Source organism: Liolophura sinensis, chromosome 8 (assembly GCF_032854445.1).
Source record: "Liolophura sinensis isolate JHLJ2023 chromosome 8, CUHK_Ljap_v2, whole genome shotgun sequence".
Classification (NCBI taxonomy): Eukaryota; Metazoa; Mollusca; class Polyplacophora; order Chitonida; family Chitonidae; genus Liolophura; species Liolophura sinensis.
In genome coordinates, this window is record NC_088302.1 from 18,693,752 (window position 1) to 18,716,065 (window position 22,314).

Sequence of the window (22,314 nt, forward strand, 5' to 3'; positions counted from 1 at the left end):
ACCTTCAGAACTTACAATACATGAGAACTGAAGATTGAGTGTGAAAAGTGAAAAATAAAATAAATTTCATTAAACATTGTTTTAATTTGTTCCTTTTGCCTTCAAGTCTGCTGGTAAATAATACTGCAGCCTCACTGTGTGCACACCTTTCAGGTGGACAGTAGTATTTCCTTGCTCTATGCTCCATAGAAGGGGCAAAACCAGCTTCATCCCAGCCAATTTTTCATTACTGGCTAAGCGTCATGTTTGGTGTCTTTGGCATGGTGCTCCGGAGAGGCAGCACAATAGGTCCGCTATCTCAGTCTCCATGACAGAATAAAGTGTCGTGTCTAATGTCTTTGGCATGGCATTCCAGTGAGGCAGCACAATAGGCTGGCATTAAGACTGATGTTAAACCCCAAGCCAACTACGCCTTAAGCAAACTGAAGCGATTTTTTCCTTTCTTTATCCAGAAAATATGATGAACACATTTATGTGCTCCCCAAGTACAACTGCACAGGACTTCACCAATCTTAAAATCTTTTCATTCCACTCAAGAATTTATTACTTATACAATGGTTGTCAGTTTTATGGGTGGCAAAAACCTCAGTGCCCAACATATTGACTCAACTGACAAACTTTCCCACATGTGACATACAGATATGCACATCAAGCTGGTGGAAATGTCTAGTGTGTAATGTTTAATAAAACATTAGGGAGACCTATGCAGGTAGAATTTCAACCCGAATGTCAGATGGATGTCAAGAGAATACCAGGTGGAAACCTTCACCAGGACACCGCCATGTTCAAGTTCGACACTGAAGTTCTGTCTGGAAATGACAAGCAAAAAATAAAATGTAACAAAAAGTTTTGAGATGCTTTGACAGACAGATGTCAAACATTTTAGGAGCCATATAAAAATATGTAATTCCGGCCTAATGATGTGGGCAATAATATGTTTAGTAGACTTCCAAAACAAAGATTGATTCCAGACTTTAGCTTATAATATTACTCCGTCCTGCATTCCAACTGGTGAATACTTAATTTAATAAACTGAGTACTGTAATTCTTCAACCTGTTCGCATGTTTGCAAGGTGTTAACATGTATTTAAGTATATTCTGAGGACATGCCCAAAAGTCTTCATGACCAGACAATTATTCAGTGATTGTCACCAATACACAAGATTGGTCCCTCATGATAAAACATGATTCAGACTGCTGGTAGGTACAACTGTCCTGTTACAGACATTAGACTGTTAGCGAGATAGCAGAACACTGTTCACTATAAGCCTGATATCTACTGACTGTCATAAATACACAGGATTAGTCCTTCATGGTAATCTGTAATTCAGACTGTTGGCTGGTACAATTGTCCAGATGTGTTATGAAGAAATCAAGGCAAATTTCAAGTGTTACACAAGCTTTCAATTCTGACGTTGGGACCTTTACTAAGTGATTTATTTCAAATAATAAAAAAACAAATATCTGTAAATAATATAAATATCATAAATAATATTCACAAGATAGCTTTCCACTGGTCTTACGTTTGGTTTGATCCTGATGATAATCTGTAAGTTAGGTTGCTGGTAAGTTCCACTGTCCTGATACAGACATTAAACTATTATCAAGATAGCATATAACTGTTTAACAGATCTGTCTGATACCCATCGATAGCTGCAAATAAACAACTTGGCCCTTCACGATAACCAGCAAATTCAAGTGGCTGACAAGTTCAACTCTCTTTACCTAGACATTAAATTATTATCAAGATAGCATAACACTGTCCACTTCAATTGTACCGACGAACTACAGCAGCAAATACACAAGTTTGGTTCTGTGACTTCAACTGTACTCCTCTATACATTTAATTAGGTAATCAAGTCCTGACAAACCCAGGTCAAGTTCTCGGTCTCGTGTCTACACACTCTCACAGAGTTGGCCATGAGTTTACACCTGAAAGTTCATCGATTACTCAGAGATGGACAGTAGTTTCCTCTATGCATGTGGGTAGCTATCAGGGTATAATCTGGTACAGCCTGTTACTCCTCTTAACCCTCGTGTATATGTAGTGTCATTACATGTATCAAGGTATCAATGTCCCAGACAACAAGCAGTCTTAAGCCAGCCAGTCCACTGTATGACACATGAATGTTTCCCCTCACTCCAGTCTGCTTTGTGTTCCTCTATAAACACAGAAGTCCAGCACTTCTGGCAACTCTTCCTGCAAAACGATAAAGGTAACATTGAACACAGCGTAAAAGTGTATTTACTAAGTATTTGTGATTGGTGATTTCAAAATTATAGTATTTCACTTTCATGACAATGCTAAGGTTTTGCCAGATAGAGCATAATAAATCTTCTGATAGCTGAAGGAAATCATGGTTGGGTTTGAACTCGAGCCCCCCAATCATATATGCCCCAATTCTTCTAAAATTTGGGACAGATATTAGGATATATGCCAAAAGGTTGAGGAATTAGGGTAACTAAGATAGTTTTGGGTCATTTCTTTGCTTATTCACTCATACAATTTTTCTGCCAAAATGCTGCCGCCACTGAAGTAGCATGCCAAAGACACCAGACATGATACCCCACCCAGTCACTTCATACTGACACCAGGCCAATAAGTCCTGTTTCCTTGTTCTAATCTCTCAGTGCCCAACACCCAGCACCATTTTTACCCCGACCCGAGTTTCCCAACTTTGAGGCAGACACTCTAAACGTTAGGCCACCAATGTGGTCTGATGTTTTTGTGAACAGTAGGACGATATCCTGCTGGAAAAGCGCAAGTTTCAGCACCCAAAGAAACATTTCATGAACTTTAGGTGCCTCTGGCATTTTTTGGATGAATTTTTAGGTTGTCTTCATGCATAATATGATCAAATACTCCTTATGCATACCTTTTTCGACAGTCGTTGCTAGCCTCACATTGATCGGAATACAACAGAACTTGAACTCCAAATTCCTGAAGAAGAGAAAACAAGGCATGATTTAATATCGCTGTCATTGAATACATTACCGTATATCAGTGACATTACCATAACACCAGCAATGCTGAACCCAAAACTTTATGCCACTCCTGGTGTTTAGCCCCTAGTAACACTTTCAACAATGAAAGAGAAACAAATTATCTTTGGGAAGCACACACCATACCTATGTGTTATCCTTTAAATCTTCAACCACAACAACCACTAAAGCCCTTTTTTCAGTGGAATTTATGCATATTATTATTTTTTCATTATTATGAAAATGATGCTAAAACTAATTTGTTTGTGTCATTTAATAAACATGTAAGCTTCACAAAACTGTGCAAATTATTTCTCTACACCTCAGAGTTCTCTCAGAAAGTTTCAAAATGTTGGTTGCAGAGGCAGTGGACAGGTTTAACGAATTAGGATGTAAGTTGTTGCTATCAAGTCTTCGATCAGTCTGGACATTTTTATCACATGACAGAAGTCAATTTCATAAAGTATCAAGATTTTCAATTCTGCAGTAATAATGAATGATAAGTACCACTCTCTTATAAACCAAAGTGGTTTATCAACTAAAGGCTTCCATGTGATGATAAATACTTCTATGAAACCCATAACAGAGCTACATGTAGGTTTGATTACTCTGTCACCTATTTGTACATAAATTCCGTAAATCTGATCAGCAATTCTATGGCATAACACCTGAATTTTTTGTGGATCTCAGGCCACGCCAATTTAAATTGTTCTTTCACAGGCAGATTTCCTTCAAAGTTGGGTTAGGGTATAAAATTAAACTTAAAAATCATCTAATTTGTTGAAAATTTGGCCTATCCAAGCAATTTTTCCTGCTTAAAGACTGATTTACATGACCAGAAAGCGCTGAAATGCAGAATATTCATAAAACCCCTCAAGACTGGACAAAATAAAATGGTGGATTTACCTGCTTCTGTTGTTAAGGCCATACATGTGGCATGACGCACTTACATGGTCCAGTCAATGCTGGTTGGTCAACCGGGCCTTTAGGAGATCGGTTTAATTGAGCTGGTATAGACTTGGCATTGCACACCTACAAACAAGATTGTGTACTTCAAACAGGAATTAAATCAAGGATTGACTTGCAGCCAACTGTTCACTAGGATGCAGAATTTTGTTTACCTCTTGACATAGAGATATTTAGCTCTCTTTTAAACACCAGCAGATACTTCAGATTGATGAGTACAATTTACAGAAACTATTATATCACACGATATGGACAAAATTTGTTATTTATAATTCCAGGAGGGAGAGTCAATGAAATTTATTTTAAAACAGAGTTTTCAACATGTTTTTTCCTTGATTTAGTAACTTTTGCACTATTAATTTTTTTTTTTCATTTCTGAACTTTTTGAACTTTTACATTTTTTATGAGGACTCATGTCATGCTAGCTTTCTTTCTGGAAGAGGACATCCAGAATTCCTGAATCAGTTACTTAAGTCCCATTTACTGAAGAACCTCAAATTGCGGAACCGACCCAAAAATAAAACCCCCTTCAGACAGTGCAATTACTCCATTTTCCAGCCAGGCAGTTTAGTGATGAAGGCAGCCCACTTGAGACCCAAATGACATTTCCAACAGCCCACAGATTGTGCTGTATAACACTTGCAATGGGATGATGTTATATTTCTACTAGTAATAATATACAGCTGCCTAACTCTACCAGATTTCAAGTAACAGACCTTGACGACTTTTTTTTTAAGATCGACCCCCAACAATGAATTGTCGTAGAGCTTACCGCATAAGCAATCTTCTGTGACAGAGAACCTGTTCAGAAATCTAGTCAAGTTCTGGATGAGAAGAACCTTCCAGGCAGCTCCATCATGGTAAATATTCTGACTTTGAACAGGTACTCTTCAGAGGCCAATAGACTGACCGACAGATCTGCCTCAACTCGGGAGAGTTAAGCGAGACATATTCCCCCACAGACTGTAGGCCCAGTCAAGAGCCTCACAACAGGCCAGCCGAGAAACGCAACAAAACAAGGATCATGTCACAACAAAAACAATCGTAAAGGTATTTTCTGAAACAACTTGCAGTTCTCCAAGACTTAGTACTTACCTGGAACAACAACAACAACGATGCACACAAGGAAGAATAGACCAGTGGCCCTTTTCAAACAATTGGCAACATCAGCAGATTAGCTGCTTCGTTCACTTGACTAAAGACTATCAAACCTTTTCGAAATTCTTACTTAAGGTAGCTAGACAACACAGCATTTCTTAACACATTTAAAATCATTTTCCACCACACCATATCATACTAGATGGAAACATTAGATACACTTCAATGGAAGAGCAAGTGTGCCAGAATGATTTCATGTTAATGCAAACATCAATTAACATCTTTGGAAATCTTGGGTGTCAAATATTTTTCTGTGCACACTTATCAATTCCATAGTGTGGGGGGGAAAAAACAAGTCAGAAATACAGAGCTTTTCTAATCTCAATCAGCTCGCCTACAATCCATTATTCATGACTTCAGACGAACTATTAATTCAGATTAATCATAAGACACGGTGATACAATCCTGTTTCAGAACTAAGACCACAGGCCCATTCAAGCCCAAGCCTGAAAACAGATCAACTACAAATGCTGATCACCCCTTTAAGACCAATGGATACAACCATATCCTTTCACCAGACATCATAGTTTTTTTTTAGTTTTTTTTCTTCCATATCATCAAAATTCTGAATAAGTACAAAATCTATTTTCAGGCTTGACATACACAGAAACCACGCATCTTTGAATAAAAAGAAAAACTACCTCACATGAAAGAGATTCATGTTACAGAATCCATTTACACGTTGTCATTTACAAGTTTTACAGCAGCCATCACCTTAGGCAAAACGTATCATTGGTCGAAATAAATCTAATAGGGATACGACTGACAAAGGGAAGATTATGAGAATGTCTGATAGCAATGAAAGCAGTAAAATGCTGAGTAAGCACTGATATTAAGCCGCAGAACAAACACGTCAAGTTTCCATTTCCTAAAGGGATCACTTATGGGTTAGATTATCATTTAACAAACTGTTGTTCTTTTAGCGACAGTGGTCATTCTGTTTGTCGGTCTGTCTCTGTGTCTGTCTGCCTATCTACTATGTTTATGTTTTATGTTTATATGCCTGTGTGTTTCTCAGCCTGTCTGTGTCTGCCTGTCTCTCTGTCAGTTAAAGTTTCCTCTAGCCATTCACTTACAAAGGGAAGACGACATACTCTTGTGAGAAGTTTTTTTTTGCAAATTTGCACTTGTTAATCAGACAAATCCATTCTTCCCAGTTCAAAGTCTTGTGACAGCGTCTTGCACATGTAAGGGCAGAAATGACAAACACCTCTGGCTGGTCAGGCTACACTTGCACACTTTTATCCCTGTGACACGGTAGGCACACACATCCAAATTTACCCAACTTACCACAAGACCTGGGTTGATCAACCCATCGTGAATATAACGCGTAAGGTCATTTTGGACACCATCAATGTGCCAAATTTAACCTCATGAGCACATACATAAGCATATGACTGATGACAAAAGAATTGATACAATGGCGAATCTGGAGAAAAGCATCAGTGTTTTTCTAGTTCAACTTACAATATTAAGACCAAAGCATATTTTGACACACTTCAGCAGACCAGGCCAATCATAATATTCGATCTACCATGACCTCCACCACCATTGCAAACATGTCAAACAAACAGAAAGTATCTAATATGGTGGAGGAGACAATCCAAGTCTGTACACAGTACACTTTTACTCATCATATATAGACTCTTTCGGACAAAAAAACAATATGTTAACAATAACTGTTTGGAACAGAAACTGTTATACCTGAAGACTAGCTATACAACAACAACACTTCTCACAGAGCAATGTACATGTTGACTCATTTAACTGCAGGCGTCGGCACTGACTAGAGTGGCAAACGGTCCGATCAGATATAACAGAGAACAAACACACAAAAACACAAGCCATTCCAACCATCCCAATCCACTGTCAAGATATTTATTAAGAATACCAGAAACATCGCGAGAATACAGACGAAATACTACTTGGCCCCAGAGAAAATGTGGATGAGAAGATGATCGCTGGAGATAATTTCTGCCGATAATACAAATCAATCTATCATTACAAAATAAAGAATGAACAATGATAAAACAATCTACGGATTTTTTCAGGCAGCAGATTTGAACTCTCCCTAAACTTGCTCAGATCTGCATATTTTTTTTCCCCATATTATATTTCAAGAAGACTTTGCACATCCATAATTGATTTTGCCTTTTTTGGTTTTTCATTTTGGTAAAATACAAGATACCCCCTTCACTTCAACATAGTTCTCATGACACCATGCCAGCACTAAAAATAAAGAGTCTGTTGTACACCTTCAAAGTTCTTTCAAGACAACTACCGTTATATGGACTGACAATCCAAGGGATTCCAACCCGACAAGAATTCCACAATAAAAAACTGTCAAAGACTGCCAAAGAGGTTCACTGAAGGGTTTTGGGGGGGCACAAAGTGACAATACCGTTTTAGAAACGGTCCAGCTTGACGTCGATCTCTCGTCCTTCGATCCTTGTCCTGTTGAGAAGGTCTGGGCGCAGGTTAAGGGCCATGAACTCTACACATCACTGGTTTTTTCAATGAAAGACACAGCTCATTTACTTACCCTAAATCCTCAGTCACTATGACCAGAGGCAGTGCATGTTTGGCATATAAGATAAAAGTGGAATGATAGGCTAGTTCACTGGAGTCCCTAGTACCTGAACAATACATTTTAATCTTCACAATCCTGTGAATTATGTTTTCAAACTGAATCTTAGGTTATCTCCTATCTAGTTAAATTTGGTGAGGGTTTGGGTATGTAGTAGATTACCAGATTGGTGTTAAGTGGAGTTTATGGGTCTAGAAAAGTCACGCGCTGAGTGATCCACCGCTATTCTCCTGGAACCTGATAAATGTTGACCTAAGGACAGCAGTACCTGGGCTCATATTTATCAAGTGTCTTAAGACCCAAGTCAAAAATTCAAATTAAATTCTCTTTCTAATTTATGGGGAATAAGAAATATCCCAGCAATTTTTCCTGTTCAAAGGTAATTTAAGATGATCGAAAAGCCTAGAAAAAACAGCAAAAGTCCTAAAACCGTAGAGATCCGACAAAAATGAGCAGGTGGATCTCAATTTTATTTTATTTTTGGATTTTTTTAGTGTCAGTTCACCCACAAAACGCAAAATAAACTTGGCCTTGCACTAAACTGGTTTACTCTAGGAAGCTTATAATTTGACCATGATTCTTCACTGCAAAAAAATGTACCAACCATAATTTGAGTTCCTGTTTTGAGTTTGACATTTTATGTGCATGGGATTTATGACTTAAAACTTCACACGCACTGTTTTTTTCAAACATTTCCCCTAGAATCTTTACCTATCAACAGCCATTCCTCACACTCATACCCAGAGCACTGCACAAGGATGAAATGATGAGGGCCATATCTGATAAAATGTTAACAAACTGGAGAGCGTAGTTTCACTAATAAGTGAATAGTGCAAAAACACAGTATGTAGAACACTTATAGTTTGTTTACATATTACATCCCAGAATTACAAGTGCAGTTATATGTGCAACAGGGTGCATATCGAGAGCTTCTACCTAACAAGAACTTATTGCCACATAAATGTCCCACAATACCTGGAGACAGACAAATGTGCAGAATTGATAAGGCTCTGACAAAAGGATACTGACAGCACGCTGTGCGTCCTCAGGACTGCCAAATCTCACCAAACCCACCCCACGGGATTTCCCATCCTTGTCAGTCTTAATCTCCGCAAATTTCACATCACCTGAAGGAAATAATTATCTCCATAAACCCCAACTGGCTGATTTGTTTCAAATACCATGATTATTTTTCTTTTATGCCACAGAAGAGCGTCATGGGTGAAGGAAACGACATTATGTTGAATACACCATGAGATAATTGACCTTTACCACCTGGACATTTTTGCTTGCAGAGTAAAAATCTCAATGATAATGGTGGAAAGTAAGTTATCTCCTAAAAACTACAGGCTAGAATATCTGTATGGCTCTAACAGAGTCAAAGCTTGCTGCCTTACCCACATTCCTCAACGCCAAAGATAGGACTGAACCACACCTGATGTGTCCAATGACTAATAGACAAACATGTAAACAACTCTCCCATCACATTATAATTATCAACTGCCATGTTACACTCACCCACATCTCATGTTAAACTCATCCACATCTCATGTTAAACCCACCCGTATCTTATGTTAAACTCACCCACATCTTATGTTAAACTCACCCACATCTCTGAAACGCTCCCGCAAAGTCTGCCACGTACAAGAGTACGGCAGCTGAAAGGGTAAAATATGTACACATCTTTATACTGTATTTATGTATGTAGGTATATATTTATATCTGTACTATACATGCTTAGGAAAACACTATAGTTTTGACACTATTTTCAGACAAAGTACAAAATCATAAAATCCTTTGACAGATAAACTATGCTTTTAAAAATCCCTATAACAAAATCTGAAAGTAATACACCGAATGTACAATAAAGGCATATCACTGAAAGCCTATTTAAGCAAAGTTCATCACGAAAAAAAAAAAAAAACCCGGTGAAAACAGGCCCTTATTCCATGATGGCGCAGACTAACTTACATTCTTGGCCACAACGGTGCAGCCCTCTTGTCGTCCCCTGTTGGACACGGTGCCGATGGCACTCACATTACTTCTGCTGCTGTTGGAGTTGCCACTGTAGTTCTGTGCCGGCTGGCTCTGGTTGTAGCTGGAGGCCATCCCCTGTCCGCTGCCCATCATGTTACTGACGTTTGTCGAGCTCATTGTGCTGTACTCGCTTAATCCCCCAGAACCCATGTTACTGGCTGCTCCCATCATGCCCATGTTAGCCCCACCGTAGTTCCCGCTCATACTGTCCCCCATGCCCATCCCCATGTTGGTGTTTAGCCCGCTACTCAGGTTGCTCATCTGATTCCCCAGGTTTCCCATGTTGGATGGCATTCCCGCGGATAGGTTGCCCGTCATGGCCGGGATGTTCATGTTCCCACCCATACCAGTGTTCATCCCACTGCTCATTCCTGCACCCATTCCACCCATGTTGCCCATGTCCATGGTCCCACCCATGTTGCCCATGCCACCACCCATATTCCCCATGTTGCCCATGCCTCCACCCATGTTGCCCATTCCCATACCCATATTTCCCATGTTGCCCATTCCACCTGAGAAACTGCCCATTCCACCTCCCATTCCCATCCCCATCCCACCTGAAATCCACAAACAGAAGGAATTCCAATTCAAAAGCATGATTAACATGTACATATATCAAGTATATATATATATATATATATATATATATATATACAACCAAGAAAAATTCTCCTCACACAACAGTGACAGAAAAGATACCATGATTCTTCTAGTTTTTGGGAAACATAGTAGTGTTGAAAGTAGAATATTACATTTCTTTACCAGCTTTTTGAAAAAGTAAAGATATGAGTTTGTTGTTCACCATGCAAGGAAAAGAGAAATTCAATATTCTTGCTACAATTACATATATATTGGTTAAATGAGCAGATCGGGTGTCCCAAGAATTAGAAGAAATAGGGTAAACGAAATAAGGAATATACACCATAACTTCCCCTCTCCACAAGTGCAATTTTATGACGATATCAGTGAAAGGTACTTGCAATCAATCAGTCGGCAAGCCTGGCTTCATCTGACTGCTGTTTAATGCTTTACGAAATAATATTATGCTTGTACAATTGAGATAGTATCAGAAAATTGAAATGCCTGGAGTAAACCCCTGACAAACCCATGTGTGACACACAGATTTTCACTCACACAGTCAATACAATGCGTATGTCACAATAACGGAAGGCAAGTTATTTTCAACCAACACCTGTTGGCTGCTTATTGCCACCTGTAACTTCACAGTGAAGGTGAGATGCCCTGTACCAAGACTAGGTGTGCCTAATGATTCCCGAACATCTGAATTGTCCACTGTTCTCAGAGGACAAGACCTGAGCACTTACCTGGCGCCATGCCTTGCATCTGGTGCATGTTCTGCAGAGGAGCTCCCCCTGCCCCAAGGCCCATACCTATACCCTTTAGGCCACCTGTCAACACATAACATGTACAGGTCACATAACACAGATCTGCTTCTGTTGTTAATTCAGGTATAAAGCTCTTAATTATGACAAACTGCTTTAGATATAAATAACAGGTGACAAATAATATTTCAAGTGTATTTATTGGTTTTTGCTTTGGAAACTCAGCAAAAAATCACTACTATTCTTAATTCAGTTAAATGACTTTGATGTCAATTTGTTATTTCTGAAAAATAACCCTTTACTCTTTGAAGAACAGTCCCTCAAGGAAACTCCAAATACTCACACAACATGAGTATAAAAAATTAATGACATACAAGCTGTTAACAACGTTACAATATCAGAATCTGAAATATGTTGTACCCACAAATTCAACTGTGGAATTCTACCAATGCATATACATTTTTATTTTGGTAATAAGTCATAATTGAAGCTTTTCTTTGCAAGACTAATATTTGGAATGAATGAATGCTTGGGGTTTCACACTAACATTTGGACACAGCCCTAAATCTTCAACCAGTTTGATCAGTTAAGCATCCATGTAACCTGAGATGAAAATTTAAGACAAATTTGACAACACTTTGAAGATCAAAATATACTGGTCAAGTAAGAGTAGTAGAAGTGCCATAGAAAAACCTGCCCAAATCAAAGAACAGTCCTCTAGTGTATCAAAACATGTATTATGTAGCTGATAGAATTTTTCATGATTTAGGTGAATGCTACAAAATATAATACAATAAAAGACCAGAGCAGTGATGACAGTGTGATAAATGGCAAATGGTCAAGTATAAACAGTGAATTACAGCTGGTGTTCGCTGGTGTTACAGACAGGCAAGTCTAGCCTTTGCCTAGCCAAAGCTGAATTTTAGGTATGGCAGATGTATGCAATCGTGACCAAAGCTACACAGTTTAACCCCAAAAACCCTATCTCCACCATCAGCCAATCAGCCAAAGTCGATGCAGCAATTTTAATTGCAATTTACATAAGGTCACTGGTCTAGAAATACTCAAAATGCTATGTTGTCATCACATTTAGTACATAATTTCTTGCTAGACGTTTAATCCTAAATGATGAATGTAGAGACAGACACTACTAACTCGGTAAGTTGATGGGGTTAGGGCGGACTTCTGGTGCGTCAGCATCCATTTTGACTCTCATCATTCGACCAAACAGCTCCTGGTTGTTGAACATAGCTTGTAGGGAGTCAAGAATAAATCCTCCAAATCATCAACCTTTTCATAACATGGTAACAACTCACACAATTTGATAACGTAATCAATGGTCAAGTTTATAAGCAAATAACTAAGCTATGTTGACAACACATTTATAGTTTTCTTTTAAGTTTTAGAGGCATATGCTTCACAAAACAAGGATACATATAGCTTGAACTGCTTCCATAGGGTGCTCAAATTCCACAACACCAATGCCTTTACTCTTTCCTTCTTTATTTTTCTTGATCTCAACGTGCAGAACATTCCCTGCGAGTTTAAAGACATCTTTCAGCTTCTTCCATGTAACATTGTACTCCAGCTGAAAACATATATGGAAGTCAAACTGATAAAACACGCAGTTGTAGGATTTTAAAAATAAAATCAAAGAAGCTGAAGTCTGTCATATTTAAAGCATTTTGTCCTTAAAATGCAATGGTAATATGAAAGTGCTTTTTATCAAAATGAAGTTGACTCAAATCAATCAATCAATTTTCACAATCTGGTTTAACATCTTGAAAATACTTACAGATAAACCATATTAAACATCTTTATTTAAACTGCTGATTAAAACTAGCAAACTTTTCTATAAAGTAACGTGCACATGTCCGAAAAAAATATGCAGCTTTAATCCTTCAAAATCAGATTACTAATCTTGAAATATTTAAAACCATTCCTAACATGTAATCAACTTACGTTGGACACAAAAACACTGTTAGTAATGGGTCCCTCAATGCCCAGCTGCTGTAGGATTTGCGGATTTATACCGAAGTTGTTGCCCATCATTCCTCCGCCCATGTTGCCCATCATGCCTCCGCCCATGTTGCCTCCGCCCATGTTCCCACCTCCTATGTTGCCTCCGCCCATGTTCATCCCCATAGGCCCTCCACCCCCACCTCCCATCTTCTGTTGCTGAAGCTGCATGCGATCTTTTTCCCTCTCCTGGAAGTAGCGAAAGACAAAAATATAAACCACATAAGTGTCATGATGAACTAAAGACTGAATCTCCACAAGCTTACGGCCAAGAGCAACTTTATAAACATCACAGCACTGTAACATCTAAAGTACTTATTGTCATGGTACATGTAGTTTTAGTGTCATATGCTTCACTAAATTCACTAAACTATTTGCACATAACTGCATACTTTCAGACAAACTCTCCCATACTTCCCACATCTTCTGAGATACTTTCTGATTTTCTGATTCCACATCCTCAATTCATACTTTGTCAGTTTCACTGCAAATCGGGTTTGATGTTGCGCCAGAATTTTAATACAGCTATAACCATCAGAATCAGCCAAATATTTTATTTTTTTATTTGATTGGTGTTTTACGCCGAACTCAAGAATATTTCATTTGTAAAACGGCGGCCAGCATTATGGTGGGTGGAAACTCGACAGAGCCTTGGGGGAAACCCACAACCATCTGCATGTTGCTGACAGACCTTCCCACATACAACCACAGAGGAAGCCAGCATAAGCTGGACTTGAACTCACAGCAACCGCATTGGTGAGAGACTCCTGGGTCATTACGTTGCGCTAGTGCGCTAACCAACTGAGCCATGGGGGCGTCCCAATCAGCAAAATATGAGGGAAAATTTCATTTTGCCCTTATGGAAGCTATACTATTAGAAACAACTCCCTGCTTTCTTGTCACTAACGTACCTCTCTGACCACAAGTGCCCTGTCCTTCACTTTATACCGATGCATCTTTTCAAGCGCCCGTCGCGCCCCCTCCTTGTCTTTGAACTCAATGATACTGGAAAAATGTTAAAATTTCCTTATGTTACATGTTATATGTTGAAACATATAACCAATAGAGGCAAATGCTTATATGCCATAAAACAGCATCTTGAATCAACATATTACAAAAAGTGTCCAGGTCCACACAAAGGTCATAAAATTATTTTGTTCTCAATTTTTACACCTGTATACCAGAAATCCATATTTATCCATAAACCAGACAATGACTAAAAATTCTAAGTGTAAACAGTTAAAACTTCTAAGAGTATAAAGTTACATCCAGAAGTGTTCACTTACCCTGCTCCTTTTGATTTTCCATCATTTGTTTCTAACATATCCACAAATGCCACCTCTCCAACTATGAAACAAAATGAAGGTATTAACATTCATTGTTTGCTTGTTGTCCACGATGTAATGGAGAAAAATTCATAGGAGACTGCTGCCATATCAGTTTTGATCCCGGTAATGTTTAACAAAAGACAGTGTACTTTACCCAAGTACCCCTCGGTACAGATTATTAAAGTATACAAAATGTCTTGCTTTCCTGCCTTCATTACTTCAAGAGGACATTTCCCTTACTACTTCATGTCACAAACACAAAACCACACTTGTTATTGGTTTGATAGATGGCAGAGTTATAAAGTAAATAACAAATACTACAGGTCTTTATTTTTGTAACTCTTCTCCTGAATCTAAATGGATTCACGGTTTGCTTTACGGGGTCAAATCTAGTACCACAAAGTATGCAGTTACTCCAAGTTTTAATATGCGGTATATAAAATAAAACAGCTTTGGGAATTCCGGGTGACATAAATATCACTATACAGGGGTAGAAATAAGCCCTAAAAATCAAAAGGCCAGTTGAGCCACTTGACTTGAAAATCAATTGGCCCTGGCTTCAAAATAGAAAAAAGCACCATGCCAATAATGTTTTAATATTGTAGGTTGATCTGATGTATATACAGTATCTTTGTTCAAAGAATTACATGATTACTAGTCACTGATGACATGAACAATTTTTTTTTAAGAAGTTCAGGTACTGGAGGTTTGTAACCTGTGAACTTTTAATAATTTGCAGAATGTTGGGGGGCCAGCGATCCTCGCAAGGGCCCTATTAGTAAAATATAAACCATCCTCAGACCGAAGCTTTCAACTACAGAAGTCAGCTGTAGCTGATTGAGTTGCTGACATTTGTAATGGATTTGCTACATTGCTGTGACATTTGACTAACATGCCACAACAAAATGTTTTCCTTTAGTTCCAAAACTCGAGTGCTGATGCGATCAAATTTACAAGTAAACTGTTTAAAGTCGTATCGATTCCCGCCGCTTTCGGTGTTTCACTGCTGCTTCATAGCCAACAAAATATTCCACAAAAATGACTTCACGCACCCCTTTTCATAGCTCCATGTTCATTTCATTGCAATCTTCTCATTAGTTTTGGATATCTTTCGGTTTTAATGGTCCTCTGTAGTTGAGTATAAACGCTACCACTGCTGTACCTATCAAACAGCCATTGCCTTATTGTACACAGGTGACATTTTCGGCAATGATAGCCTGTATCATAGCAAAATTCACTTGAAACCAACACCTGTTGTTATCTACTTTTCATTCACTTACCAGCATGCCAAAGATGGATCAAACTAAAGATGAATGAACTCCCACTTCGCTTACCCACCATACTCTCAATCACCAGAGTTTTTGTACACGTTTAAAGCCCTTATTTTTCCTCCCTGCTGTTAAAATTCAGCTTGACCCGCCGGACTTATCCCAACTCTAGCCACCACATCAAAGACTTCACTATCAGCAGGTCAATGGTTATTTTGACCCCTGCTGTATTTCATCATTTATCAGTTAGTTTATGCTAAAGAGTTTGCTTGCAACATAGGATAATACCAAGTTAGGTGATTCATTTCAAAATCAGTTCAACATTTATTCTGATTTCTGTTCATCAGTAGAGGATATTGTGTTTGTATGATCTGAAATTTACCATGGCGAACAACAACGACGCCCAATTGAAGTAAAGTGTAAAACATTAAACGAAATACGCATTATGCTGATGTTTATGGTCGTACATTCACTTATTGAGGATGTACAGTTATGAATTGGAAATTTGATAACAATTGGTCATTTTCAAAAAATTGTTTTTGTGACTTTCTTACAGGAATCCAAACAGATTCCTGTAAATTTGCTTTCAAGAGTCATGGTAAAAATCAGATTCTCGTCGAAAGTAAAGCTGTAAATCTTTAACCTTGCCAACCAGTAAAGCACTTTTTTCCAGTCGAATTTTTCCATATAAATATTATCAAAATGAAACCACAAATGATTTGCATATCATAATATGCAAATGCAAATATTATTTCTCTACACTGCGTAGTTCACTCACAATGTTGTTGCAGAGGTCATTGAAAAGGCTGAAGAATCAGGGTACAACAAGTAACTCACCCTCTTTTCTGAACAGATCTTTGAGGTCCTGCCATTTCATTTCATAGGGCACATTGCTGACAAAGACACGTTTTGTATTCACAGTGATGTTACTACGTCTTCTCTCCCTATCTCTGTGGTTGTTTCTACCTGGGCTCCGTGAGCGTGACCTGTCCAAAGGGGATCTTGACCGCGATCTGGAATACCTACACGAACAGTATAGATACATGTGTCATAAATGTTAACATTCAAAATTGTATTCTTGCATAAGCAACAGTTTATGTCAAATCTAACAAGAATCTGGAATCTAGAATTCCATCCCTAGCATTTCCAAAAATAACTGAAACTAAAAATAATCATGAGAGTGTTAGTTTCAGGGAAACTGGTGCAATACTTAAGCAGGAGTTGCACGGACAAAGTTTGAAAATCAAGCACTGCAGTAAGTGCCTAAACGGGTGTAATTATGAAAGTAATTACCCTATCATATAAAATAAATTTAAGTAAGCACAAGTTTAGACGACAGGGAAGATGTATGTTAAGTTTTCATAGAAATAGGTTCAGCACTTTAGTAAAAGTTGCAAGGACAACAGTGCTGAAATTAATTCATTTGATTAGTCCGTTATGCTGTACTCAAGAATATTTCACTTATACAACAGCATTATGGTGAGAGGAAACCGAGCAAAGCCCAGGGGAAACCCATGCACAGGTTGCTGACAGACGTCACGTATGACCAGAAACTAAGCCAGCATGAGCTGGACTTGAACTCACAGCAATCGTATTGGTGAGAGGATCCTTGGTCATTGTACCATGATGGCACACTAACCACTAGGCCACGGATGCCCCAAACAATGCAAGATGAGCAAGTATATCACTCTGGTTAGCCAATACAGCTGACCTAGTCCATCTATGGTGACTCAAGTGTTATATTTTAAAATTCTGACGTTTATCATAACACAGAATCCATCCCAGCCTATCGAGAAACTCGTTACACATTTCCAAATGCTAAATCGATCAAACGAACTCAATGAGATCTGTGCTGATGGCACACAAACATAACTGCACCAAAAATACAAATTCTTTTTTATGTCCTCCTGGGTTGGATAAAGAAGGCTGAAGTGGTGCTAATAGACGGAAAATAACTTATCCGTTACATTTCAATCCCACAAGTAGGTCATGTAACATTTCAAAATGGCTGTGACTGTCAGTGCCTCTGAAGTTCTGGCAGTTTATGTGATCACAAGGCAGCAAGTTAATTAGTCTTATCAGTGAGGGTAGAAAATTAAGAGGAACATGTTTGACAGATTACACAAAAATGTGCAGAGGAGTTGAGTGCGGTTGCCTTGAGTAGGAAGGAAGGTTTGAAATCTGCGATGACTGTAATGGATTCAGTGATATGACGAATGTTAAAATTTAAAATTACACACCATTTAGATGGATTACAGCTGACAAGGAGCCTATTTATTTGAGACTGCGCACTTTCAGGCACCTCACTCGCCGCCAGCAGTGGAACTGCATGGCGTGAATGAAAGCTAACATCGGAGCAGGTAAATGAACAACAACAGTGAACAATGGATGATAAACATTGATATTCTGAGTACTATATCTGATAATAACCGCAAATTATAGCATGAACAATCCGCACAGCATACCGTTACGCTTCCAGACTGTGGCAGTGTTTGTAAACAATACAGCCCAACAAACCGGCAGAATGGATTTACATGCAAGCAGTAAGCATTGTCTTTACAATGTCGTTGTTGTTGTTGTTCTTGCAAAAACAAAGGCATACTAAGACGTGGTGTTAAACAGCAAGAGGAATACATCCCTGAAAATCTGTGATTTAGACCATAAAGTAACCACAATCTCAAGATTAATCCGTTCTTTTCACGCATTACCTTTCTGTTTTTATAGATTCTTCAAATTCTGCTCCACTGTCTTGCAGTGATAGGTCCGCCATTTTCTCTTTTGCGCGTTGTTCGTTTGCTCTGGTTCCGTTGCATTCTGGGAGGAATTACATGCAAATCATTGCCTTGAACATGCGGCACGTGTTTTGATGTAATATGTATGTAAAACAATTTAACCATTCTGTCTCACACGAGGTAATGTCTTCAGAAGAGATATTTTTATGACCGCAGTGCAAAGAAACAAATGATCATTTCGATTTGAATTTAAATTCTGTTTTAGTTTGCCTTTTGGCGAGAGGAGGTGGAGTATAAATCACAAACAAGCAAGGCGAAGTTTTTTTTAAAGATAATTTCACATCATCTGTTTCACATTTGACATTCATGAAATACCGGTACCCTAAATGACCATAAATTTCGTCCAGTACAAAATTGCTCATTTCCTGATCCCGAGAGTTCTATTGATTTTGGAAAGGTGCTATGAGGTTTGCTTGGAACATGAGATGATATTCTACAGGTGAATTGTAAATTTCATCACCAAAAATAATATTTTGTGACATTTATTTGCCTCTAAAGATGGACTTTTGGCGGCTAAAGTTTGGTTATTTTAGGCATGTTCAATCCCAGAATAGTCATAGCAAACGAGGCAGCAAGGTAAACATGCTGGCACCTCCAAAATAGCATAGAACGCTACCTGTATACTTCTCTCGATCCTGTCACAAAGAACCCTCTCTTAGCCATGTCACGCGTCTTCACCCGGCGCTGTCAAACTAGTGCTGCCTCACTGAAGCATCAGTCATATTATCTTCATAAAGGTAGTTATGAAAATATGGGTGTAGAAAGTCCAATACAGTTTTTAAGTTACATCATTATTAATACAGGGCCTCATCCTACAGTGTGCAAAATCATACTGTTTGTTTTTATGGCATGTAGCTAAGGCTGTTTCTCTGATCATTATGGCAGCGTTTGCATTAAAAACAAAAAAAAAGAAAACTACAGCCACAATGTTATACCACTTTACAATACTTTACACCCAAACCCACCACAAATTATATTTCATTAGATTAATCTAATCTCATTTAATAATTAATTTCCTATGTTCTATATTCATTTATCTATTTGACTGGAGTTTTACACCGTACTCCTGAACATTTCAGTTACACGGCGCCGGTCATCATCATGGTGGGCCTACATGTGTACACCACTTGTTATAACTGCACCGTAAGGCAACATCAGGTCACAAAGGGTCGCCACTCTGCGTCGTACCGGCTTATTACTCATTGGTCAGTCCCAGAAATTGATTCTGTAGATTTATGTTCTAGCAACACCTGAACACAAAAATAACCCCTCTTATTTCAGAATAAGTAATGTAATCGATGTAAAAACTGAACCACATTATTTGTCATACATTTTTTGTAATTCCAGATTTGAACAAACCAGCCCAATTAAGGCAAAATATGTTCAGACTTACAATTCTGATAGAAGTATGCATGCCTTTCACTCAGAAGTAATGGTCAGTAGCCAAATATTCTAAGAATATTTATTTGCTCTATATTTAGGAGCGCTCAAGAATTTTTCACTTGTGTGACAGTGGTCAGATTTATCGATGGCAGAAACCAAAGTGACCGGAATAAACCACCAACTTTCACGAGGTAGCACTGGATTAAAGCATACAACCCTATTTGTCAAAGGCCTTACAGTTGAGGCAAATCAGCTCTTTCCCCACCACTAAGAATATCATATAATTACATTTAGATGTAGGACTACAATGACAATCAAATCATTTTTAATGTTATTGCAAAAAGACAACAGACAGAAAATCATAGCTTGGAGATTGAGTTTATTTAGTTATACCAGGATGTGTTTCAAATGGTGACCAGAGTCCATTGTATGTATATATATATATATATTTATATATATAATAGAAACCAATTTAACAATACAATTATGGGTCATTATCTGGTCAGACAATAAGATTACTCCACAGACTCCGTGTCCCAGCACAAAACACCACGAGCCAACGAGCAGACAAACAGACAGACAACCCAAGTGAACAACATAACATGGATGGACAGAAAGAGGTGACCACAGTCTGCTGAAGTTTATAGCTAGGCCAAGAAAGTGGGCTACTGCAGCTGTGCTCATAGGCTGATGAATACATTAGCTGATGTTTGAAGGCTGCAACCCACACACACACCCACCCACCCATCCATCCATCCATCCTACAAAGCCCTGTGAAACACCGACTGGCCACATAATTAATCCTTACTGAGTGCCGCAGGATGATACAATGAACTCTGAAGAGATTTTCATTTTGACAGGTTTGGCAATTTTTCATGGCACACTGAGATCCTCTCCACATAAGTAACTGTAATGTTTTGAAACATAATATATTTTAAGGCTTATCACTGGATTTTCTAACAGTACGTATTCATCTCACACCGGACTGACATAAAGTCTCCCTTCCTCCCTCCATCACTAAATAAGGCTGGTTTCTGGTTAGAGGCAGAGAAAATACCCAATACCAAGGACATATACCCCAGAAACGAAAACTTTTTCCATACAGCTATCCAATTTATAATAAAGCTTGATGACAATTACACCAGGCTCACCTAGTAATTCTTAAAAATGGTAACAACAGAAACCAAACAACTGATAATAACCTTATCACACAATAACATTAACAACAAAAACAAAAAATGATCATTGCGACCAGTTGTTCTATCAGGCTCGTGGGGTTACAAGCCAACAAATTAACAAAAACACCTCATACAGAATTACTTTGTACACCTACGATATAGGCAGTTGGCGACTTTGCACGAAACCCTGTTGGAAATGAGAAACATACCCCTTCCTGATAGAAAACATTTTCAGACATACAAATAGTTATGGCTACAGTACTTGTAGTGCACACTGCTTTGGTGTCAGCCCAGCGAAAGTCCTAAATCTGATCAGTGTTTAAAACTGGAAATGTTTATTGTTACAAGCCAAAAAACAAAAGATAATAAGAAAAAATATATTCAGCAAGCAAATTAAAACCTTAAAAGTCTATTTAGAGACAAAGTCTATAAGAACAGCCTTCAACCTTTGAGTTCATAAATTTTTTTCTAGAATGTGAATTATTTCACTAACATCAATCTTAAAGCTTTAAATGCTTTTATGCACTAATTAGCACTTAATTACTCATCCTCCGGACACACTGATTAGAAAACCACACATCATACATGCACCTGGCACAGGAAACAAATCCATCGTTAACCACAGGTGACAGCATACAATTAGAGAAATATACAAGCTTAATGAATTCTGACTCAATATATAACAAGGGGTCAATGAAAGATTCAGCCTGTAATCAACAACCACAGGCAAGTATATATATAAAAAAAATTCATCAAATATACAGGACAATAAATCTGGTCAAATTTAACACAGGGAATCTACAGAAATTTACAGACATGCCAGGTCAAAGGTTTGAAAGATGAAAAGACATGTTTTGTTACATATGAAATCTTGCTGGGCTATACTCCAACAGCCTGCACACAGCCTTGGCAGGTAATATCCATTCACTTTATATGCATACATGCATATTTTCCAAACATGTATATCAATATATACATTACAATCATATATACTATTCTTTTACAAACTCTGAAAGGCAAATAATTTCATGAAGTTGATCTCATCTCCTGTATCAAAAAGCATTTTGAACTACAACAGGCTTCCAGCACCACACCTGAAGAACGAATTTAGACAGTTAAAAAAAAAAATCATCTAAGAATAGTCCTACTGGTTGTTTTGAAGGCATGGATATACATGTTATGATGTACACCAAAAAGGTGCACAATCAGGTTTCATCTGGGTCCCTCTAGTAATAACCAATACTGGGCATCACATCACAGACTAATACACAAT

At 38.2% G+C, this 22,314-nt stretch overlaps 1 protein-coding gene across 3 annotated transcripts; it reads right to left on the minus strand.

Annotated features, from left to right (window-relative positions):
• Positions 1–1,391: 1,391 nt before the first annotated feature.
• On the minus strand, positions 1,392–18,465 carry LOC135472267 (myelin expression factor 2-like). 3 transcript variants are annotated; one of them, XM_064751685.1, is made up of 15 exons: positions 18,397–18,465; positions 16,526–16,710; positions 14,379–14,439; positions 14,004–14,097; positions 13,036–13,281; positions 12,508–12,661; positions 12,229–12,324; positions 11,056–11,139; positions 9,665–10,287; positions 9,300–9,351; positions 8,719–8,820; positions 7,508–7,573; positions 3,889–4,014; positions 2,877–2,941; positions 1,392–2,200 (listed from the first exon to the last, which is right to left on the minus strand). In XM_064751685.1, exons 1-12 carry the CDS (start codon positions 18,456–18,458, stop codon positions 7,512–7,514), a joined length of 1,821 nt encoding a protein of 606 aa, XP_064607755.1. In that variant the 5' UTR covers positions 18,459–18,465; the 3' UTR covers positions 1,392–2,200; positions 2,877–2,941; positions 3,889–4,014; positions 7,508–7,511. The 3 variants fall into 3 exon arrangements, with proteins under 3 accessions (XP_064607755.1, XP_064607754.1, XP_064607753.1); XM_064751684.1 differs by having other exon boundaries at positions 4,721–7,573; XM_064751683.1 differs by having other exon boundaries at positions 3,889–7,573.
• Positions 18,466–22,314: the final 3,849 nt, after the last annotated feature.

What these genes read in the sequence shown, in the direction of transcription:
- LOC135472267 (XM_064751685.1), bottom strand. Translation starts at nt 18,458, where the DNA reads ATGGCGGACCTATCACTGCAAGACAGTGGAGCAGAATTTGAAGAATCT. An exon ending in TAACCCCATCAACTTACCGA is followed by an intron (nt 11,140 to 12,228) that starts GTTAGTAGTGTC and finishes ATGTGTTGACAG; the next exon opens with GTGGCCTAAAGGGTATAGGT. An exon ending in GCACCGTTGTGGCCAAGAAT is followed by an intron (nt 9,352 to 9,664) that starts GTAAGTTAGTCT and finishes TTACCCTTTCAG; the next exon opens with CTGCCGTACTCTTGTACGTG.